At 42.7% G+C, this 20,498-nt stretch overlaps 1 protein-coding gene across 1 annotated transcript; it reads left to right on the top strand.

The window, feature by feature from the left end:
- The first annotated feature begins 4,005 nt into the window (after nt 1-4,005).
- On the top strand, nt 4,006-19,857 carry MRS2 (magnesium transporter MRS2). The gene is made up of 11 exons (XM_060244144.1): nt 4,006-4,294; nt 6,474-6,547; nt 9,963-9,999; nt 10,338-10,450; nt 11,194-11,367; nt 12,020-12,150; nt 12,977-13,093; nt 14,236-14,388; nt 16,164-16,281; nt 17,018-17,131; nt 19,080-19,857. Exons 1-11 carry the CDS (start codon nt 4,081-4,083, stop codon nt 19,188-19,190), a joined length of 1,356 nt encoding a protein of 451 aa, XP_060100127.1. The 5' UTR covers nt 4,006-4,080; the 3' UTR covers nt 19,191-19,857.
- The last annotated feature ends 641 nt before the right edge of the window (nt 19,858-20,498 follow it).

Below are 20,498 nucleotides of genomic sequence, written 5' to 3'. Positions count from 1 at the left end.
TGCAAAACAAAGAGCCACTGAGTGGAAGGGAATTTTGAATCATACATTAGAATGAGGATTGTACTTATTTGTATTACATCTAATTTGTTTTTCCAATACTAATTTTAGTGTTTTAAAAATTACTATTTGAGTATTGGCAATTAACCATTATATTTCCATCCCAGATTTAACATAGAGAAGAAATCCAGCACTGAGGAGGTCAGTAAAATGGGTTTCAGCTCTGAGTAGTTGGCACAATGAATCTTGAATTTTGCTCTTATTTGACCAACAACCCCTATTCCAGTGATTTAGTACAACATGACGTGCAATTTGATTTAGTAAGTGACTGGGTGAATCAACTATATGAGAGAGCCAGTTTGGTGTAGTGGTTAAGTGTGTGGACTCTTACCTAGGAGAACCAGGTTCGATTCTCCACTTGCAGCTGCTAGAATGGCCTTCGGTCAACCATAGCTTTCTCAAGAGTTGTCCTTGAAAAGGCAGCTTCTATGAGAGCTCTCTCAGCCCCACCCACTTCACAGGCAGTGTTCCCTCTAAGCTGAGTTAGTGTGAGCTAGCTCACAGTTTTTTAGGCTCTGGCTCACACATTTTTGTCTTAGCTCAGGAAAAATGGCCCCAGACCACAGTACTTTAAGCAGCAGCTCACAGCTTTAATGGCAGTAGCTCACAAAGTAGAATTTTTGCTCACAGGACTCTCCAGATTAGAGGGAGTATTGTTCACAGTGTATCTGTTGTGGAGGAAAAAGATAAAGGAGATTATAAGGCATTCTGAGACTCTGATTCAGAGAGAAGGATGGGGTATAAATCTACGGTAGTCTTATTTTTCTTACCCCAAATCCATTGGAACTCTTGCTTTAACATCTTTCTCTAGGTCAAGGAAGTAAAGGGCTCAATAATAGGCATAGGTGGTTTTAAGTTGGGGTTTAATGGATTAAGCTGGCAAAAAGATGGCTTCTGGAGGAGTGTTCTCAAATCCAGAACTTTTTTTGAGCAGGAATGCATGGGATTGCAGTTCCAGCTGGTTTAGCATCATGGGTGTGTTGCCTAATATGCAAATAAGTTCTTGCTCGGCTTCTTCTACAAAAAAGCCCTGTGTAAAACAATGGTGGTGTCAGGGGGTGTCAAATCTATCTTGAAGGAGTCCAGAATACAATTGTCGGAACAGAGCAACTACTTCTCCAACAAGCCAGCAATGATTTCAAATAAGCTTCAAGTAGAGGTTGCTTTGTGGATCAGTAACCAACTTCCAGCCCTTGGTGGAGCACCTTTCTAGATTTTCAATTAGATTTAAAGGTACATTTGAAAAGTCTATGCTTTTAAAGGAGATAGGATTGCCCAATGGATTATCAGTAGTATCCAAAAGGCCTTGGAGAGCCTAGTTCAGTTTTAATAGTGCCAGCAGTCTGAAGAACAGCTAATGGAAGTTTCATAGGTCCCAAAGTAGACTCAGGGGATGTACCTCCTGGATCTTCCAGGCACAAAAGATCATCTATGCCCAGCTGCTTTGCAAGGTTTGCTGGGGAATGAAGATCAGAGGTGTCTCTAGACTGCTGCTTCTTCCTCCCCATAATTAAAATTACCGTAGTTAAAAGGATAGATACATAATTCAACTTGGGATGGCTTCTGTACCTTCGTCAAACAGAGCAAAGCTGGGAAGAATGTTTCACTCCTTCATGTCCTCTAACACGTGCTGATAAGTGACAACTGAAAGCGGGGTGCATCAGACATGGCTAGAATAAAATATCCTTGCCATCTTGAAATCCAGAAGCAAGGGAGGTCCGAGAAACAACCTGTCTTGAGCAAATGAAATAACTTTGCCAAAAGCATACGGATGGTTAAATAGACATGCTACAACATCTCTTTTTTTATCTAGATCCAGCCTGAGTATATTCAGCCTACAACATCCAGAATATATTTCTGGACTATCATTGCCACTCTTGAATTTGATATAAAATGGAGGGCCGTGTGTTGAGTGTCCCCTTCACACAGCTGACATCTCTCTCAGCAGACACATACTGATTTCAAACAGTAGTGTGACAAGATGGGGGCCATGAGGAACCATGGCAGAAAAACAATTTGGAACACCCTCCCCCCTCCAACCTCTAGAATTTTTTAAACTCTCAAGGGCTTGGGCAGGCTGCTTTTTCCTTTACTCACTGGCCTGCCCACCATATGGTTGGGACCAGAAAAAATCTGGCCTTTTCCATCTACCTGGCAGCCAACCAGGCTTTGCTAAAATCGTTCCCAAAACTCTGCAGCAAAGCAGTCTTGGGAAAGATAAAAGTTTAAAAAAAAAAACCCACATCCACAAAGTGCACAGATGTACAATGATGCTTCAGGGAAATAGAAGGGGGAGGGAACCTTCCTAGGACATATAACTCATGTGGGAAAGGCCCTAAATACATAAAGCCCAAAATCTAAATTGTAATCTTTTCATGGCTATGCTCCCTCTAAGCTGTTAAGTCTTGTGAGCAAAAATTCTACTTTGTGAGCTATTGGCATTAAAGTTGTGAGCTACTGCATGAATTAGTTTGCCATCCTTCCTGAGCAGTAGCTGAGCTAAGACAAAAGTGTGTAAGTCTGAGGCTAAAAAACTGAGCTAGCTCACATGAACTCGGCTTAAAGGGAACACTGGCAAGGACCTGTCTTCTTGTTTACACTGTCCAGTGACACATATTTTGATGACGCAAACAGTAAGACTCTGTCAGTGCAAAGGTTATGGAAGTTATGTCAAGCACAGGTTGTGCATGTGATTCTGGGCTACATTAGCAGGAAAGAGTGAAGAGCGATATGGAGCTTTCCTGCTTGACTCACACTTGAATCTGTGGTGATGTGTGACGACTCCGTTGCTTTAATCCAGGCCAGTGTTTTAGACCACCTAAATCGACTCCAGGATTTAGTGCCGGCAAGAACAGGGGGGAAAGGAAGTTGTATACACTGAAGCTTCAAACAGAGCAAGAACTGGGCATGTTAAACTGTGCTCTTTTCTGAAACCACGCTGCCTCCTTAATAAGGAATCCTTATTCTAATACCAAGCATTGAGAAAGCAACAGAACTCTGCCTACAGAAGAGGGCACAGAGGCAGGAACGTCGCTGACTGCCGGCAACTGGCATCTCCTCTCAGGATTGCCAAGAGGGGCTTGGCTTGTTGTACTCTGCTGACAGCAGCAGGGGCTCAGGAACAAATGGGTGGACCTTGCAAAATACTTCGAACCACTCCCGAGAGACGATCGCATTTTTTCCTAATCGTGAAGCTTTCGCTCTTTAGGCTACTTTCCACGAGCGCACACCAACAATTCCGTACAAAAGCTAGATTCAGGTGTTGGTCTGAAGCAGTAGTAGTTCGTGAGTTCAGGGGCACTGCACCTTTAAGACCAACAAGGGTTTATTCGGAAGCCTGCGCTGCGCGCGCACGGAAAGCTCACCCATTGAATAAACTTTTGTTACTCTTAAAAGTGACGCTGGATTCTAACTTCGTTCTGTACAAAAGCGTTTAGCCTGAAACTGAAAGAACAAAAGAAACCCGTGCCTCAGCGTCCCCTTCTGCAAGCCCGCTCTTAGTGAGCAGCTGTTAAACATTAACAGGTGGGTTAGATTCAGGTGGGCAGCCGTGTTGGTCGGAAGCAGTAGAACAAAGCAAAAGTCAGGCGGCACCTTTAAGACCAACAAAGTTTTATTCAGAATGTAAGCTTTCGTGTGCTAGAGGGTTGGTTAGTTATCATTAAGTTACTATTAAGTTATTATTAAGTGGCGGGGTGTGAGAGACAGTGGCAAAGCCCAGCTCGGTCGCCTCTCTCTCCCCCGATATCCATGACCGTTTCCGCACTAGACCTTTAATCCTGGTTCAGCCCTGTTCCCAAACTGATTTTCTACACTAGATTCATAAACTCATAGAGTTGGTTTCTATGATTCCATGAATCAAGTGTAGAACGTCAATTTCAGGGCACGGCCGGACCAAGATGAAAGGTCTACTCGCTTAGGAAGTTCCTCCGCCGTAACTCCGCCTCCCTTTCTTTCGCTAGCTGGGCGCGTGCGTGTTTTTGCAAGGAGGCGGGAGGCGGAGCGTCCGGGACGCAGTTTGCGATGGATTGCGCCTGGATGCTAAGTCGAGGACTGAGGCCCAGGAAGCTGTGCAGTTACTGTGTCGGAGTCTCCTGCAGCCGTCGCTACCGCTTGGTCAAAGGGGATGGCTCGCTCCGCTTTCTGGCTGCCTCGGCGAGCGCGCCTGGCTGGGCTCTTTGCAAGCCCAGGAAATGCCGGTCGCAGTGGCCCGGCGGACAGAGCTTGCTCCGCGCAAGTAAGTCACGTGGCGTCCCGGGGTTTGCCTGACCCCGCAAGAGAGGGTGCCCTTCCCGGTGACTATCAAGAGAATGAGGTTGCTCGGAAGTAAATCTCAGTGACTTCAGGAAGACTTACTGTAAAACTTTACAGTATACTCATTTTCTTGAGGTTGGAGCACAAATTTAGTAGATGAACAAGCTCGGTGTGGTATCTTACGGTTTACAGATCTCCCAGGGAAGTAATTGGTGAGAAGGTTCGGGGGGGGGGGGTGTTTTTGCACCCTGGTGCTGAAAGTGTTTACACGCAGCCTGATATGCATTCAGAAACAAGGCCACGTGCAGTTTTACTCCCACCTCCGTGTGAGCCAGTGCTGTGTAGTGGTTAGTATGTCAGACTGGGACACGAGAAATGGCCGTTTGAAATCTGCACCCTGGAACCTCATTGGGCGACTTTGGGCTGGTCACACATCCCGCGCTGGGGACCTGGCAACCCCTTAAAATTGAGGCGGCGAGAATGATGTGAGCCATTTTGGGTCTCCGCTGGGAAGAAAGTCAAGTTATAAATTATAAAAGCAAATAAAATATGATTGCAGGTTGCAAGTGCTTGTTTTGCCTTTCCAGAATACATACTGTAACTAATACCTGCACTGGCTACACAGGTGTTCGATTTATGACTTTTCAGTAGGTGTGCTGATGGCCTATGGATGCAGTAAAGGGATGAGTGAACAAGTGGTTATGGATACATTTAAATGGGACCGAGTATGTGCTGAGTGTTTACAGAAATCTGAGCTGACTTTCAGAGACTCCTCTTAATTTTGCTTTTTTGAAAATATTATTTTCTTGCTGGTCTTTGTGGCTTGAAATATTCTCCCAGGTTGACTGTTTTCATAACCTTTCCTAAGCCTTTTTAGAAGCCTAAAAGTACTCTGTACTGGTTACTTAACCACTGTATCCTGTTATTTGGACTATAATGTTAATTAGTACTAACATACTGTGTTTCAAGTTCAGAGCTATTCTTATATGTCACCTTTGTAATCCTTTCAAGAGGCCTGATAGGTTATCTTTGTACTGGTGGAGGGGAGGGGAGAATAGAAGGATGAGGCCAAGAGAAAGAAGGCCATCTACCATAACAAGCTCATGTCCAAGGAGAGAGCTGATTTGTGCAGCTTCCAGCCATTAGTCATATGTACTAATTTATACCACTTCTTGGTACAGCTATAATGGGTGTGGCCAAACTTGCTTAATGTGAGAGCCATATAGAATAAATGTCAGATGTTTGAGAGCCATAAGACAGGCAGGCAAATAGACAGGGGAAGGGGGAGAGATGTGGAAAGAAAGCAACTTTTAATGTATTATCCAAGCCATTGACTGGCTTGGCTTGGAGAAGTGATTTAAAGAAAAAAATGCCTTCGCTAAGATGGCTGACAGGATGGTAGGGGCTTCAAAAGCCACACAACATGTGTGAAAGCCAGATGTGGCTCCCGAGCTACAGTTTGGTCACCCCTAACTGATAACATTTTTAGCATTGTGTGCTAGGTGTTGTAGAGAAAACAGATACGACACAGTTCCTGTTCAGTAGATTCCTGTTTCAGTAGATTTCCTGTTTTATCATAAATATTTGCACATTTGTTGTCATAACTGGAGTAAAAATCTCTCCACTTAAAAAAAAGTCCTGCAGCAGTGTTGCAGAAAAACTGTACAATTTCAAAGTTTTCCTTTTCCAGACCCAGACTCTGCATTGCAGAAGAGCAGCTTTGGGCAGCTTGCACAGAGCAATGCTACGAGAATAGGAACAACAGAAAGGATTTATTGGACCCTGATGTTTCCTGTCCCTTTCTCCCTTTGGCAGTTTCTAGCTATCCCCTCTGTTTAATAAAGGTACAAATGGAGATGTAGTCTGGTCTGATGACATCAGTAATGGACTTGCATCCTTGGTTTGCGCACATTGTCTTAATTTTAATAATTATATACCAGGGGTGGCTAATGGTAGCTCTTCAGATGTTTTTTGCCTACAATTCCCATCAGCCCCAGCCATTGGAGAGCTACCGTTGGCCACCCCTGGTATATACAATACTGCTTTGTAGGTTTTAATTGTGGTGCCTTTTTCAAAACAAACTTTCACATTCTGATTTAGTCTGGTACTTTATGTCAACAAATGTTCATCAGAAAAGTTACAGTTCCCTATTTATCCCTCAGGTGATCTCTCTCAGCATTTGACTACAGAGGTATCCCAAGCCACTTTAGCCAGTGTGGCTCCCGTGTTTTCTGTGGTATGTGCATTTCTTTTGTTATGGGATTTGTCAAAAGAATTTAAATTCAGGAGTTTTTCTTAAAGGTGACAGGTTGATCAAGACAAAACCAAAAGAGTTGAAGGTGAATCATTACAACCCTTACTACGCTTCTGCCAATCCCCTTACTATCCAGTCAGCCAGAGACCAAGGAACTAAGCCTCTAGCCTTCCCCAAGTTTTAAGTATAAGAAGTCAACCCTGCAAGGTAGGATGCTTAGAAGGAATACTTTCACACACACTGAATAATGCACTTTTAGTCTACTTTCAGTGCACTTTGCAGCTGGATTTTACTGTGTAAAAGCATGCAAGGTGAGAGGTCTAAAAAACAGCTATTCTGGTAATTGTAGCTAATATGGGCTAAAATACTGGATTCAGATTTGAAGTCCCTAAACCAGATATTTAAAATGATTTATTAAAAGACTGTGCAGGAATACACAATAAAAGAATAGCAAACAGTAAAGATCAGGGCTTTTTTTGGAGCCCACAGGAGTGGAGCTCTACCTGGACTGGCCAGAGCTCCAGCTGACCTGATCTGCCATGCAGCAGCCATGTGCTCCCAGGCCAATTAGTGTGGCCTAGTATGCAAATGAGCTCCTGTTGGGCTTTTTCTACCAAAAAAAAAAGCACTGGCAAGAATGAGTCTAATAGAGTTTCACAGTCTGAAGTCCAAACAGGTGCTCCTGCTGACCTGACTCACCCAGAGTCCAGAGGTGTCCCAGAGTATAATCCAGACAAAACCCCAAAACTAGGCTGAAGGATCTTTCGGTATGCCCAGCAACCTGCATTGCCATGATTCTAGTTGTCCAATCATCTGTGTTGCTAACCAGCTGACTCAACCAATCAGGTGAATTGCCCTAATGAGACTATATACTCTGCAGCTGTATAGGGTCTAATTAAACAAGCACCTTCCCTAGCCCATGTCTTTGTGTTAATGAGACGGAAAGTGTCCTCCCAGATTCTTTGGCCTTGAAACTGCTAGGGATAATGGACTGCTCAGCACCTGTGACAATTTGTCTCACTCTTTAATGCTATGGTCAATATGACCTTGATTTTTCAGAGACAGAAAACCTTCCATGATTTGTTGCTAGGCCTTGCTTAAACTATTGTTTGAATTGACAGGTGACTGCTAAAAGGGCCTCTTGACATGTTCTCTAATAAAAAGAATACATTTTTCATTATTTGCCTTGTACCTTAGAACCGCTTCAAGTTTTCTGAATATTTAAAAGTTGACTTTTTTGTGTACTAGGAAATAAAATACTATGGGAGTTTGTTTCTCTTTTTTATACTCTAGGCCGGTAAAGGCAGGGTTGCGACCTGTCACCAGGCCGCAGAGCCCTCAACGTCAGGGCTGCAGGGCTTCCAGTCCCCTGGCCTCCCCTCCCCCTGCCTTCCCCCACATTGTGCCTCCCTCCCCCGGGTCGCGCGCCTCTGCGCCGCTTTTCCCACCCTTCCCCACTGCAGGCTGGCTAGTTTCATGCTGCGCAAAGGCCTTCCCCCCCTCACCCCAATCAATTGCCTGATCGGTGGGAAATCGGTGCTGAGCTTATTCCGCGCTGGGCCAAGCTGGCCACAGCTTGAACAGACTGCAGCTGAAAAGGACGCATGGCTTCTCCCGCCTCCCTCCCTGGCACTTTCTGGATGGGAAGGAAGTGCCAAGGAGGGAGGAGCCATGAGCCCTTTCAACCACTGTCTGTTCGACCTGCGGCCTGCTTGGCCCAGCATGGAATGAGCTCAATGCCGATTTCCCACCGGTCGGGGGTGAGGGGGGAAGGGCTTTGCGCAGCATGAAACTGACCTGCCTGCAGTGGAGAAGGGTGGGAGGAGGCGCAGAGGCACGTGACCGGGAGGGGGGGCACGATGTGGGGGGAGGCGGGGGAGCGGCCAGGAGACTGGACGCCCTGCAGCCTGGCGTTGAGGGCTCTGTGGCCGGATTTCCCACCGAGAGTGAGCAGTTTTAAAGGAGAGTTGCTCCCATCCCGTTTCTTTTCTCTTTCTTCCTTTTATCCCTACTTTCTTTCATTCTTTCCCTCCTTTTTCCTTCCTTCCTATTTCCTTTCTCTTTCTTTTTTTCTATATTTGTTTCCAACTCTCCCTCCCTTTCTCTCTTTCTTTTGTTCTTTCTTTCGCCTTTTCCTGTCTTTCTTTCTTCCTTCCTCTCTCTCTGTCAGTCAGTCTTTTTCCCTGTTTTCCTTCTGTCCCTCCTTTCCTCCTTCCTTCCTTGCCATTGCTAATCTGAGTAGACCGGGGGGGTGGGGGGAGAGAAGCCTGAAACGCCCTGCCATTTCATGTTTTCCCAGGCTGAGAACATTTTATATTTTTAGGTTTCTGCTGTGTGGTTCTTGTGCTTTTTCTTAATGTTTTATTTTTAAAATTGCATTGCAAAATCCCACTATTCTCCTACCTTTCCTAAACAAAATATTGCAAGAGTTTTAGGCTTGTTTGTGCATCATTTCCACCCCCAAAGTCTCCTGGCTCCACCCCCAAATTTTAGTGGGCAACAAAGGAAAAGTGTAAAAATAACTGGGCCACGGGGTTGGGGGGGAAGTTTGGGAAACCCTGCTCTAGGCATAAAGTAGTAAAAATGGGACTTGCAAAGGTGAGCTCCACAGGTTATATGTGGGAAAAAACTTTGTATCTCTCCCTCTGGTTCGTTATATCTTGATTTGTTACCAAAAGGGAAGTGTGAATATTTCTTCTCTGTGCCCAGTTTTAAAGGAGAAGGCTGCTCAGAGTTATAAGAGGAATTTGAAATGCAAAACTGAAAATACTTAAATGTATGTTTGCTGGCCTGAACTTCGTGGACATCTTTGGAATTAACACTTAATCTTGGGCTCTCCTGCTTTAACCATGCTACGGTTTCCTTTCTGGTTCAGTAAAACTTGTGTGAATAGTGGTTTGTCCAAAACGTATTTTGTCTGGAAACCAGAACTGCAAACTGTAGCTTAAGCATGTCTCAGAGTTTTGGTTTCCGGGCAAACTATGGCTTGCTTAAACCACAGTTTGCGTTGCATTTGAACCAGAGAAGCAAGAGGAAACTGCCATGTGCTAAGGTAGGGAAAAGTGCATAAGAGTTCATGTAGTTTGGTTTGGTGTTTTGCCTATACTGAGTCTTTGTTCCTTGTGGAATGTAAATTCCATCTCCAGAGGCCACTGATGGAACAGTTAATTCATCCCTGAGACCTGTATTATATGCAGCTTTCATAAATAGGGGGAAATCTGAAAGTTAAACCGATGGGAAGAAGAATACAGAAAGCTGATAAGTCCACCTCTTAGTACATTTCTTTTTTTTAAGCTGAATTCATGTTGCAGTCAGATAAATATAATTCCACGGGTTTTTTTACAATAATAGTGTAGTGTTGCAAAAACTGATACCAATATTTCTTTCCCCCTTTTAGATGAAATTTGACAAAAATGGCAACATAAGCTCATATGGTAGGTATTATTCAAGACTTCTTGTTTTCTTAGCGAAACAAAATATGAAATTGCTTCGATATGGCAAAGGGCCTTTATGCTGACATGTCCTGCTGCTACCTTAGCACCATTCCTTACAGATTAGTTGCTGGCTACTCGGAGGACCAAGTTCTTATTCATACACTGCTGGGACTTGCGTTCCTAGAGTGTCTTTCCCTATTATCCTGAGAATCCTTGGAAGTAACCCCTGTTGAGCCCAATTGGACTTACTCCTGGGAGGAAAGGATTGCAGCCTGCTTGTTCATCATGTTGATTTGATGTGTGTAGTCTCATCTCACGTCATTTCTAAACGTTGGCAGAAAGAAAGAAAACAGAATTGTACCAGGAGCTAGGTCTTCAAGCACGAGATCTACGGTTTCAGCATCAAGTGAGCATATCACCCAGGAACAACACGATTATCATTCGAATGGAGGTAAGTGTGCAGCTGTTCCTTTTCCTGTGCAGTAGGGATACTGATATAGAAATAAGGTCTGGATAAAATTGTTGTGAAGCAACACTTTTCTCTGAAGCAGGAGCATTCAGCAAACAGATGAAATAATGCCACAAAATGAAACTGTTTATTTGTTTAGGGAATTAGTTTTCAATTTGTCGGAGAACATCTCTAAGTATTCTTAAGGGCTGTGTGACTGTTGTCTGTGCCCTGACAATTGTTGGGTGGGCAGATCCCCTGGGGATCCTCTATGGCCTTTCCACTCACCAGGTAGAAAGTGCCAAAATCACTGCCACTACCAAGTATCTTCATGACTTCCAGCCAGGCTGTTTCTTGTCTTAGAGATTGGCATCCCAAGCCCCTGTTGCCCTGGCAGCCTTGCCTCTTCAGGGGTTCTAGGGCTGGGCATTTCTCCTGTGGCTGCCTGCCCAAAGTCCTTAATCTCTTCTCTTTCCTGCTCACTGACTTTTAAGAAGCCTTCATCCTCTCTTCTCTTGTTTATTCTCATTTTGGTTTAACTGTGCATCTAGCAGCTTTTAAAACAAGAACAGATAAAACTATGTGCTTAAAAATTTACACAACTAGAAATGTGTTCTGTACCCAAAATGACTATGACACTATATAAATGTTAGCTATAAAAAGTAATTTGTATATACAGCTAACTTAGAACTTGAAATACACTGAATAGCAATATCGGCTAACATTGTTCTTCCTATCTCTTTCAGTTTTTGAAGGCAGTGATAACTCCAGAATTTCTTCTGATCTTAGACTATCGCAATATAAACATGGAAAAATGGCTACTACAAGAACTGGCTTCTCAATTAGCTGGGGAAGGCCAGCTAGTAACATATTCTTTACCTTTTGAATTCAGAGCAATAGAAGCAATACTTCAATATTGGGTGAGCATGCTCCTGTTGTACCAAGAATAACAATTTGTTCTGATTACTGGGCTAAGGAACAAAAATAAGATTAGAATTAAGGCTTAAGTAGAAAGCAACAACTTTATGAAGACAATCACCGTCCACTCATTGGGGCAATCCAGGTAAGGGTGTATAAAAAAAATGGTGGGAGGATTTTTTGGGATTTGGTTATATTACTGGGCCTTAAAAAATTTGGGATTCCAAAAAAAACCCAAAACAAAACTCTTAATACCAGTTTTCCAGAAATCCTGATTTTTTTAAACTCCACTATACCCTATGGAACCATTATAATCAATGAGGTGTCCTGGAGGTCTGGGAGGCTGTTTTTTGAGGTAGATGCACCAAAATTTCAGCATAGCTTCTGGTGCCTCTCCTCAAAAGACTCCCCGCCCCCAAGTTTCTAAAAGATTGGATCAGGGATCCAATTCTATGGACCCCCAAAGAAGGTGCCTCTATACTTCATCTGGTTCAGTGACTTTGCTGGGGACTGCTTATTCTAAAGACTGCTTGTGCCTTGGCAATGATTTGGTATTTAATCATTGCCTGTTTGTTCACTGAAGAGGTTTCAGTGGCCCAAGGTATTCTAAAAAGGATTGTTTAAATTCTTATGAAGTATCATGTTGTTCTCTAGATCAGCAGTCTACACGAGAGACTTAGCAGCCTGCAGCCGCAGATTATTGAGACGCTGAATGCTTTAGTGGACCCCAAGCTTCTGTCTGTCGATCGGAGTAAAGTTCATGTTCTGTTGCAGAATGGGAAGAGGTAAGACGGTCCCGTGTCACCCTTTTCAAAATTTACCCAATTAAAAATTGTGAGGAAAGCTACATCTTGAGCTTTTTAATGAAACTGAGCCATAATTCTAGGTGCAATCTTATACTGGACTGGTTGGAGGCTCTGTAGGTTCAAGTTCATCAGCTGCTCAGTGGGAAATCTGGAGTGAGCAGCTGTCTCGCAACCCCAGTTTTTCACTTGTAAAAATATGAAACATAATTTCATTTACAGGCTGGTTGTCAAGATGAACAAGGTTGTAAATGTCTGTTTGTGGTATAATAAATATCATGAGCATTAATGCAATTGCATGGTTAGGTAAAAGGCTCCCGTTGGGGTTGCTGCCAGACCTTTTGGCAGTGTATTTAAAAAGAGGGTTCCTGAGTTTTACAGAAACTGCAGCATAATTTCTGTTTTATTCTGTGGCAGCTAAAGGCGGTATCCGGATGAGAGCTTCTCAAACATATGCCCACAATGGTTATTGCAATTACGGGTGGAGAATGCAGATAATAAGATGGTCTCTGATTATAAGACAAGGGTGTGGATTTGTATACTATATGGAATGCCTACTCTCATTCTCTGCCTATGTCTATGTAAAGTTGATAGCCATTTCTTAACACCTTGTTAGAATAAGTGGAGAGTGCTAACATTTCATAAGTCTTCTGGGAATTCCACCCAAGCATTGAAAAAAGCCATGTTGTTGAGGAGAGGTTTTAGGGATGGTACATCCTTGACCAGACTCCCCTACAACTGAGACCAAACCAAAAAGTACAAAGAAAAGTAAAAAAAAATTATTGTTCCTCTGCTTTTTTTTTCTCAGTTTGTCAGAGTTAGAAACAGATATTAAAGTATTTAAGGAAACAATATTGGAAATCCTTGATGAGGAAGAACTGATAGAAGAGCTGTGCCTGAGTAAATGGACAGACCCACAAGTATTGTAAGTATTTACTGGTGTGTCTTCAGGTATGTGTTCCAGGAGTATGCATTTGATAATCCAGACTAATCTCCCAAATATGCAGTAGGAGGAATGGGGAATTGTTTACAGTTGTGTAAACTATTTGCACTTTTGAATTGTCCAAAGCCACTAGCTTGTACAAGTGATGGCCAACTGTGAAGATGGCTTTCGTTATTATGCACAACCATAGCCAAAAGATTTAAATCTTAGGGTGAAGGTCTGCTTGAAAGTCTTGTTTCTGTCAGGAAAACAGATGGCCCATAAGAACATAAGAGAAGCCATGTTGGATCAGGCCAATGGCCCGTACAGTCCAACACTCTGTCACACAGTGGCCAAAAAAAGCCCAGTTGCCATCAGGAGGTCCATCAGTGGGGCTAGGACACTAGAAGCCATCCCACTGCTCCCCCCACCTCCCCAAGCACCAAGAATACAGAGCATCACTTCCCCAGACAGAGAGGCCCACTCCCTTTCATGGTGTAGCTTGAAAGTCTTGTTTTTGTCAGGAAAACAGATGGCTTGCTCCCTTTCATGTTGTAGCATCTGTTGTCATTCTCTTCCTACTGAGAGATATATGGAACTAAGTTACTGGTGACTTTTTCAAAACATGGAGGCTGAAGGGTATGTTCCCTTTTGGGACCCTTCAAGGCAATCTGGTTCCAGGGGCATTCTGTTAGACAGTGCATTTTAAAGCAAAACTGGTCAGAATGTCACATCATTTCTAGCACCTTTAGTTGTGGAACTGGGAGACTTGGAAGGTCTCTGTCAGCTATACAAGACAAACTCATAAAATGCCACTTAAAACACACACAAAAGTTACAGCAAGAATGAGGAGTCATGGAATACTTCATAATATCTGTGCCTTGCATCGTGCACTGTAAACTCCTACCAAGTAGTGATGAAGAATAGAACTCTTAGTTTTAAAGCTGATACTCTATAGTTTGGCTAGCAGGGCGTACTGTAGTATCCTAACAACCAGCCGTTGAACTTAATGAAAGAGCTGCCTGGTCCTGTATCCAGAATAGGCTGGTAGCTGCTTGAAGCAGGGAGTTCGGAACTTTAAACAGTTCATTAGAAGCATTGCTGTATCTCTTAATAACATCTTAATGCATGACTGTTGTTTGCAGTGAAGAGAGTGCTTCTGGAATTGACCATGCAGAGGAGATGGAGCTACTGCTGGAGAACTATTACAGGCAGGCAGAAGACCTTGCTAATGAAACTCGCGAACTCAGGGTGTTGATTGATGATTCTGAAAGTATCATCTTTATTAACTTGGACAGGTTAGCAGTTTCATTGAGACATATCTTGGGGAAGCCACTTGAAGATTATGGCCAGTATTGTTCCTGTTCATGGAACTTGTTGTCTATTCTGTTGGAGCCAATGATTCCGTAAAATGTATTGCTAATTTTAGTAAACTGCATCTCATACTATCCACCTATCATATACTGATTGCTGCAGAGAAGTGACAATGCACACAATACATAATCCACCATCATCTTGATGTCATTTCATTAAAGATCAATAGCTTGCAATCTCTGTTTGGCTTGATGAATAAAATTTGTCTTCTGCTAAAGGCAGTATTCCCCTTATTGTGGACTGGTGACACTTCACTACAATTGTAGTATGTCAAAACCTTCCTTTTTCCTTCCTTAGAGTAAGAGCAATATCAGAAAGCCAGAAAATAGCCTTAAATGAAGAGAGGAATGCTAAAAGTACCATAATCCTCCTGTCTTCACTCCAGAGTCTTTTCTGATCTTCTGCTCCTTTTGTAAGTATTGTTGCAAGGTAACAGTAAACATGTTTGCCATATATACACTTTAGCAGGTACCTTTATTAATGCCATGAACATTTACTGTTACTCTGTCAGTACTTACCAAAGTAAATGGAGGTAACAGAGATTTAGATCTGTCCAGATAGCTGGTGAGGAGGTGAGGGGCTGTGGGTCAATGGTAGAGCATCTGTTTTGCATGCAGAAGGTGCCAGGCTCAATCCTCAGCATCTCCAGTGTTCTTTTTTAAAAAAATTACCGGGTGGTAGTTGATGAGAAAGATGTCTGACTTAGATGCTGGAGAGCTGCTGCCATTCTGAGTAGGCAATACTGACTTTGATGGACCAAGGGTCTGATTCATGATAAGGCAGCTTGATATGCTTCTCTATATCCCATTTCTATATTGCCTTGCTGTCTCCAAAGGCAAATGATTACATAGCTACAAATTACACACTTACAGTCTCTTAAGAATAATTTGTACAGTGTTTACTTATATGACTTTGATTGAATGGCTAGAGAATCTTGTGCGCTTGAATGCACTAATGTAAAAAAATTAAGCCAATTCGCTTTCTCTCCTGTTGTCTCCAGTGTCCTGCAAAATAACCCAAATACATGGGGGTGTGCTTTTTTTCCTGGAACCCATCTTGATACACCTCTCACTGTTCTGTTACAATCTGAATAGTATGAGGAGCATCTTGGAGGGCTTTTCTGAGAATGAGGTGTCCTTCCCCATTCACTGATGTTTGAAATTTCTCCAAGAAGGAAATCACTTGTGTTTTCTGTTGCTCTGTTTCTGTGTCCCTTTGTCCCAGAGGCTTTGGTCCTGTACAAGCATCTTTATGTAAAGTTATAGCCTAGATTGCATGTAATTGCTTTATTCTCCTGACAGTGTCCAATCAGTAACGCAAATAGTATCTGTCAAAAAAGCAGAGAAGGAAGTTGATTTCTGGCAAAAAGAATTGATTGTTTTGTTATATGGGCCATTAATCTTGTTCTGAACATGCTCTTTGGCGAGTAGCAAATAATGTTTCATATTTGTCCTTCTAGACTTCAAATTTAATCTCGTATAATGTGATCACTGAAGTCCAGTTCAAACAAATCTAGAAGCTTCTAGAAGGGGTAAAAGTATGGTGGAAGAGTGGAAATGAGCAGACTTTCTTCTGCACCTTAAATGGGAGAGGACCTGTGAAACTTGTATATCTCTAGTAAATATTCTCTAAACACATCCTGATCTATCTGATTGGCAAATTCATTTTGACATGGCTTAAATTTTTCTTCTCTTTATAGCCACCGTAATATAATGATGAGGCTGAACTTACAACTGACCATGGGTACTTTTTCTCTTTCGCTTTTTGGATTGATAGGCGTTGCTTTTGGAATGAACTTGGAATCCTCATTTGAAGAGGTGAGATCACTTGTGGGGGTTGGGGAGGATGATTTGTAATAATATGTAAAAGAATGCTGCCAATCTTGCTTGTGATATGATTCCAGCGGTGCATTCAAGAGAAGCCAAGTCCAGTGGCTTGAATTTCTGGTGTCCCACGTGGTCACCAGAGAATGCTAAATCCCTACGGCATGGTGGGGAAAAAATCATTTTAATCACTGTATCTAATACTTGCAACATTCTACAATCTTCACTCATTCATATAATAGTTTCGGCTGTACTAAAGGAAGCCGATAGTTTGATTTCACAGATGAATGGCTTGGTTAAATCCTTACTAGGATAAACGATTACCTGAGATAAGAACACAAGACTACGTCAGACATTGTGAATTGCTGCCTCTTTGGGAGGGGGAAACAGGAGAAACCAACTTTTCAGCTATTAAGAACAAAGCCCCAGGCTAATCTAGGAGGTTTTAGCTTCAGGAGAGCAAGGTGGGTAGGGAGAGGAGGATTCATATAACAGTATTTTCAGGGGCACTGTCTTGTACCCTTTATCACCCCTTGATGCCTGGGCTAATAAAACAAGCTGGTGGCTGGAACCTTCAAGTCTTTTTGCATTTGCATTCAGCTGAACAAGGGTGATTTCTAGGTAATAGCTTTCAGAGAGGGCAAAAGAGATGGTGGTAGGAAGACTTGAGGATGCAGTGTCTTTAAAGGAAAAACCAGCATCATTAAATATTTTGTCTTCGTACAACTAGGACAAAGGAGTATTCTGGTTGGTGACAGGAATTATGTTCCTGGGCAGTGGCCTAATATGGCGGCGGCTGCTGTCATTCCTGGGACGGCATCTAGAACCTTCAGCACCTCCATCTGTGAGTATGACCTTGTGTCAAACCTCCGTTTCATCCTTCCCCAACACTCTGGCTCCTTGGAATCTTTCCTGTAGTCTGGAGAATATGACCCCCTTGTAGTGATAAAGATAATGTCTGATCTGCACAAGCAGGGGTGGTGTTGAAAGACATTTGAAATGCATTCGCATCTAGCCTGAATTCCATGGCAAGCCACTGGTATGAAGCAGCTTTGCTATGTGGGCCTGGCCACTTTCTTGTTGGGTGCTGCCCATAAGAATCGTTTTTGAATGTGTGCGCTCTCTCTCCCTGATTGCTGTCAACGTCTGTCCCTGAGGTAGCAGACAGATTCTCAAGTAATATTGTCAATTAGAAGGAGGGACTTCTAATTTGCCCAGCATAGTTCCTCTACTGTAGGAGGCAGAAGACACATTTCGCTCTAAATCTCTGAAAACAACCCCGCTCATGTGGAGGAGATGGGTAATGTGGGTGAACTCCTCCCACAAGAGCCTTTATAAAAGCTCTGCTGTTGGTAGAGGTCAAGAGTTTGAAAAAATTAAAGTCACTGGCTGAAAGGCAGAAAAAAAAAGAGTAATCCATTCCATAATGTTCTAGTTCTTCCAACTAAGAAAAGGGAATTTTCCCAATGGACACAGACCTGCCTTTTTGTGCCTCTAAGATTTGGTTAATCATATACATGTGGGAAATTCCCATTTCCTGTCAGTTACAGTTAAGTTATGGTATGTTTTCATACTTTGTCGTATTAATTCTGCATGGGACTAGAGCTGTACTGTCCTAGCACAGTCTAGATGAGCCATGAGCTTACTGCTAATTCTTGTAGGGATCCTGTTAAACTGGAGCTTGTGAAATTTTGGAGGTCAGACCACCCTAAATCCTCATAGGAGACAAATATATCAATATAGTCAAAATTCCCTCGTCTTTATACTTCAGTTTTTAGGAACAGCACATTCTTCTCCAACCCTTTGATATTGGGAAGTGCTTTACAGAATGTCTTACTGCAAATATGTCAGTGACTGCTTTTCCTAACAATGGCCCTGCTTGATAAGCTGCTGCATGTGAGCAGTGTGCTGTGTGGCATCAGCCTATGTGTGACTGCATTTCCAGTACTTGCCTTACTCCACCCACTGTTTGTTTGCTGAGCTGGAGGAAGAAACAATAATTTCATCTTCTATATTACTGTCAAGCTACCAAGTCATTTCTGTTGTGCTATAGTAGAATTTTAATGGCCTCAGAAGAGTGTTTCAGACTGTAAAGAATATTTCCTGGAAAGCTTTGAATCGACTTCACTGCCTGGTAATAACGCTTGACATTTATAAAGCAATTTCAGAGCACTTCTACAATGCTGGCAAAGGTGTGACTTGAGGTTGTGAGTGTGACCTTTGGGATCACAGCTCATTCTCCTGTCTGCTATATGAGAGTACTATAGGTTACTAATCTCCATCTCTTAATTTTTATTATGACTCTCATAGCATTTATACAGAGCAAAAATGGGCTACTACCTTAAGACATAAGTGTAAGTAATTCTTACATTGTGCAGAAGAATAAGTCCATTCCACCAACATGGAGCAATTCAGCTGATTTGACAAACCAGGCGGAGAGGCAGCAACTCACTGGGCTTGGTCTCCCCACTGCTTGATTTCAAAGTTCCTTTTCTTGTTACTATAGTGGGAGGGGGAGGGCAAACTGCTGCTTGGAAGCCACATGTGGCTGTCTCACACATATTGTGCAACTCTTGAAGCTGCCCTGGTGGCCAGCTTGTAGAAGGCATTTCTCTCTTTTAAATCACTTCTCCAAGCCAGCTGGCAGCTCGGAGAAGGCATTTAAAGTTAAAGTTGTTTTCTTTCTACGTCTCCAACATCTGATGTTTATTCTATGTGGCTCTTATGTTAAAACAAGTTTGGCCACCCTTGTAGTATATTGTTGTATTTTTGTTTTGTTTCTTTTTGCCTAGATTCCTGCTTTGCTGAAAAAAACTCACCTAACAAATGGGAAAGTAGAATTTAAAAATGACTTCAAAACAGAATCCCTTGGGTCAAGCAGAAGCACAGTGACCACCCAGTGATCAGATCTGTTTTGGTGTCTCTTCATAACTTTAGACTCTTACCTGTATTTTCTTTTTTTTTAAATTTAATTTTATCAAACTTTCAACAATATGCAAAATGTGTAAATAGTTAACAGAGATTCAGCAGTACAAAAATAAATACCACATTGTGCAGTACTAGAAAAATACGAGGAAAGAAATACACGTCATTCCACGTCCAGTTCTTCCAGAGCTTTTATTCATGAAAAGCCACCTGTTGGAATGGGGTTCTTACTTCAGTCCTTCTGCTGGCTGGGCCTGATCTCTTCAGCACGGTTCCTGAAGATTTGCCTTCTCCATGTCCACAATGGCTTTCTTTGGTTTGGCAGCATGATAGTACTGCTCATCCAACAATTTTCTTGGTGATCTCCATCCACAGACCATCAGTAGTCTTCTACAGAAGCTATCCTCCTGTATTGATAAAGTGCACTCCTGAGAGTTTCATACTTTTGCCTTGAAGTGGGGATGAGTGACAGAAATAGTTGCCAGAGTTTTCTTCCTTGTTGCATTCATTAAGGATATGCTCTGCCAAGTTGCCCATCCTGACATCCTGTTTGCAGTAACTTCATAGCATTATTTTGTCTAGAAGATGCAAACCTGTTTCAGGATTTATCTCTTTCACTTCAATAAATGCAGAGTCATCTGTTGCCCAAGACAAGAGAGCTTTTTTGCTGGATTCGCCTTCATTTCTGGATTTCTGAGTATCATCCTCTTTTTCCGTCATAGCTAAATGAGGGAGAATAGGGTGGTCATTAATCCTTGAAAGGCATTCATGTATCTCATCCTTTTTCTTTTCAGCCTGAACAAAGCCCTCCCTTTTTACTGTATTGCAGTTTTGTAGGCAAGAAATCACTATCCTTCTCTATGTCCACCATGGCTTTCAATTTGGCAGCATGATGGTACTGTTCATCCTTTATTGCACTTTATTTACCCTCTTCCAGTATCCATATGACTTTAGCCACTTCTGGATATGGCATATTTCAGAGGCAAGTCCATCCAATGATTTTCTGGCGATTGCTGATTTGGGGTGGGGGAGAAATCAGGCAGTATCCGCAATATAAGCTGACGCTTCCCTGGGGACACAGCCACATTGTTTGCCACCCTATCTGCTTCTCCGATCTCCCAATGAAAAGGATGGAGGGAACTTTTTTGTCAAGGCTAAAAAGTGTGTGCGGGCATGGCAGGCAAGGCTGGCAAACAAGAGGCGATTGATACCTGACAACCTTGAGCTTGCTTTGGTTGATCAGGCTCAATCAGACCTTTGGTGGAGACAGCAAGCGTCCAATAAAA

Source organism: Heteronotia binoei, chromosome 7, assembly GCF_032191835.1.
Source record: "Heteronotia binoei isolate CCM8104 ecotype False Entrance Well chromosome 7, APGP_CSIRO_Hbin_v1, whole genome shotgun sequence".
Classification (NCBI taxonomy): domain Eukaryota; kingdom Metazoa; phylum Chordata; class Lepidosauria; order Squamata; family Gekkonidae; genus Heteronotia; species Heteronotia binoei.
This window is presented reverse-complemented; position numbering and strand designations above follow the sequence as displayed.

Excerpts from the sequence above, each read along its gene's own strand:
- MRS2 (XM_060244144.1), top strand. The coding sequence starts at position 4,081 with ATGGATTGCGCCTGGATGCTAAGTCGAGGACTGAGGCCCAGGAAGCTG. Across the intron at positions 10,000-10,337 it reads TGGCAACATAAGCTCATATG|AAAGAAAGAAAACAGAATTG; the intron begins GTAGGTATTATT and ends AAACGTTGGCAG. Across the intron at positions 10,451-11,193 it reads CGATTATCATTCGAATGGAG|TTTTTGAAGGCAGTGATAAC; the intron begins GTAAGTGTGCAG and ends TATCTCTTTCAG.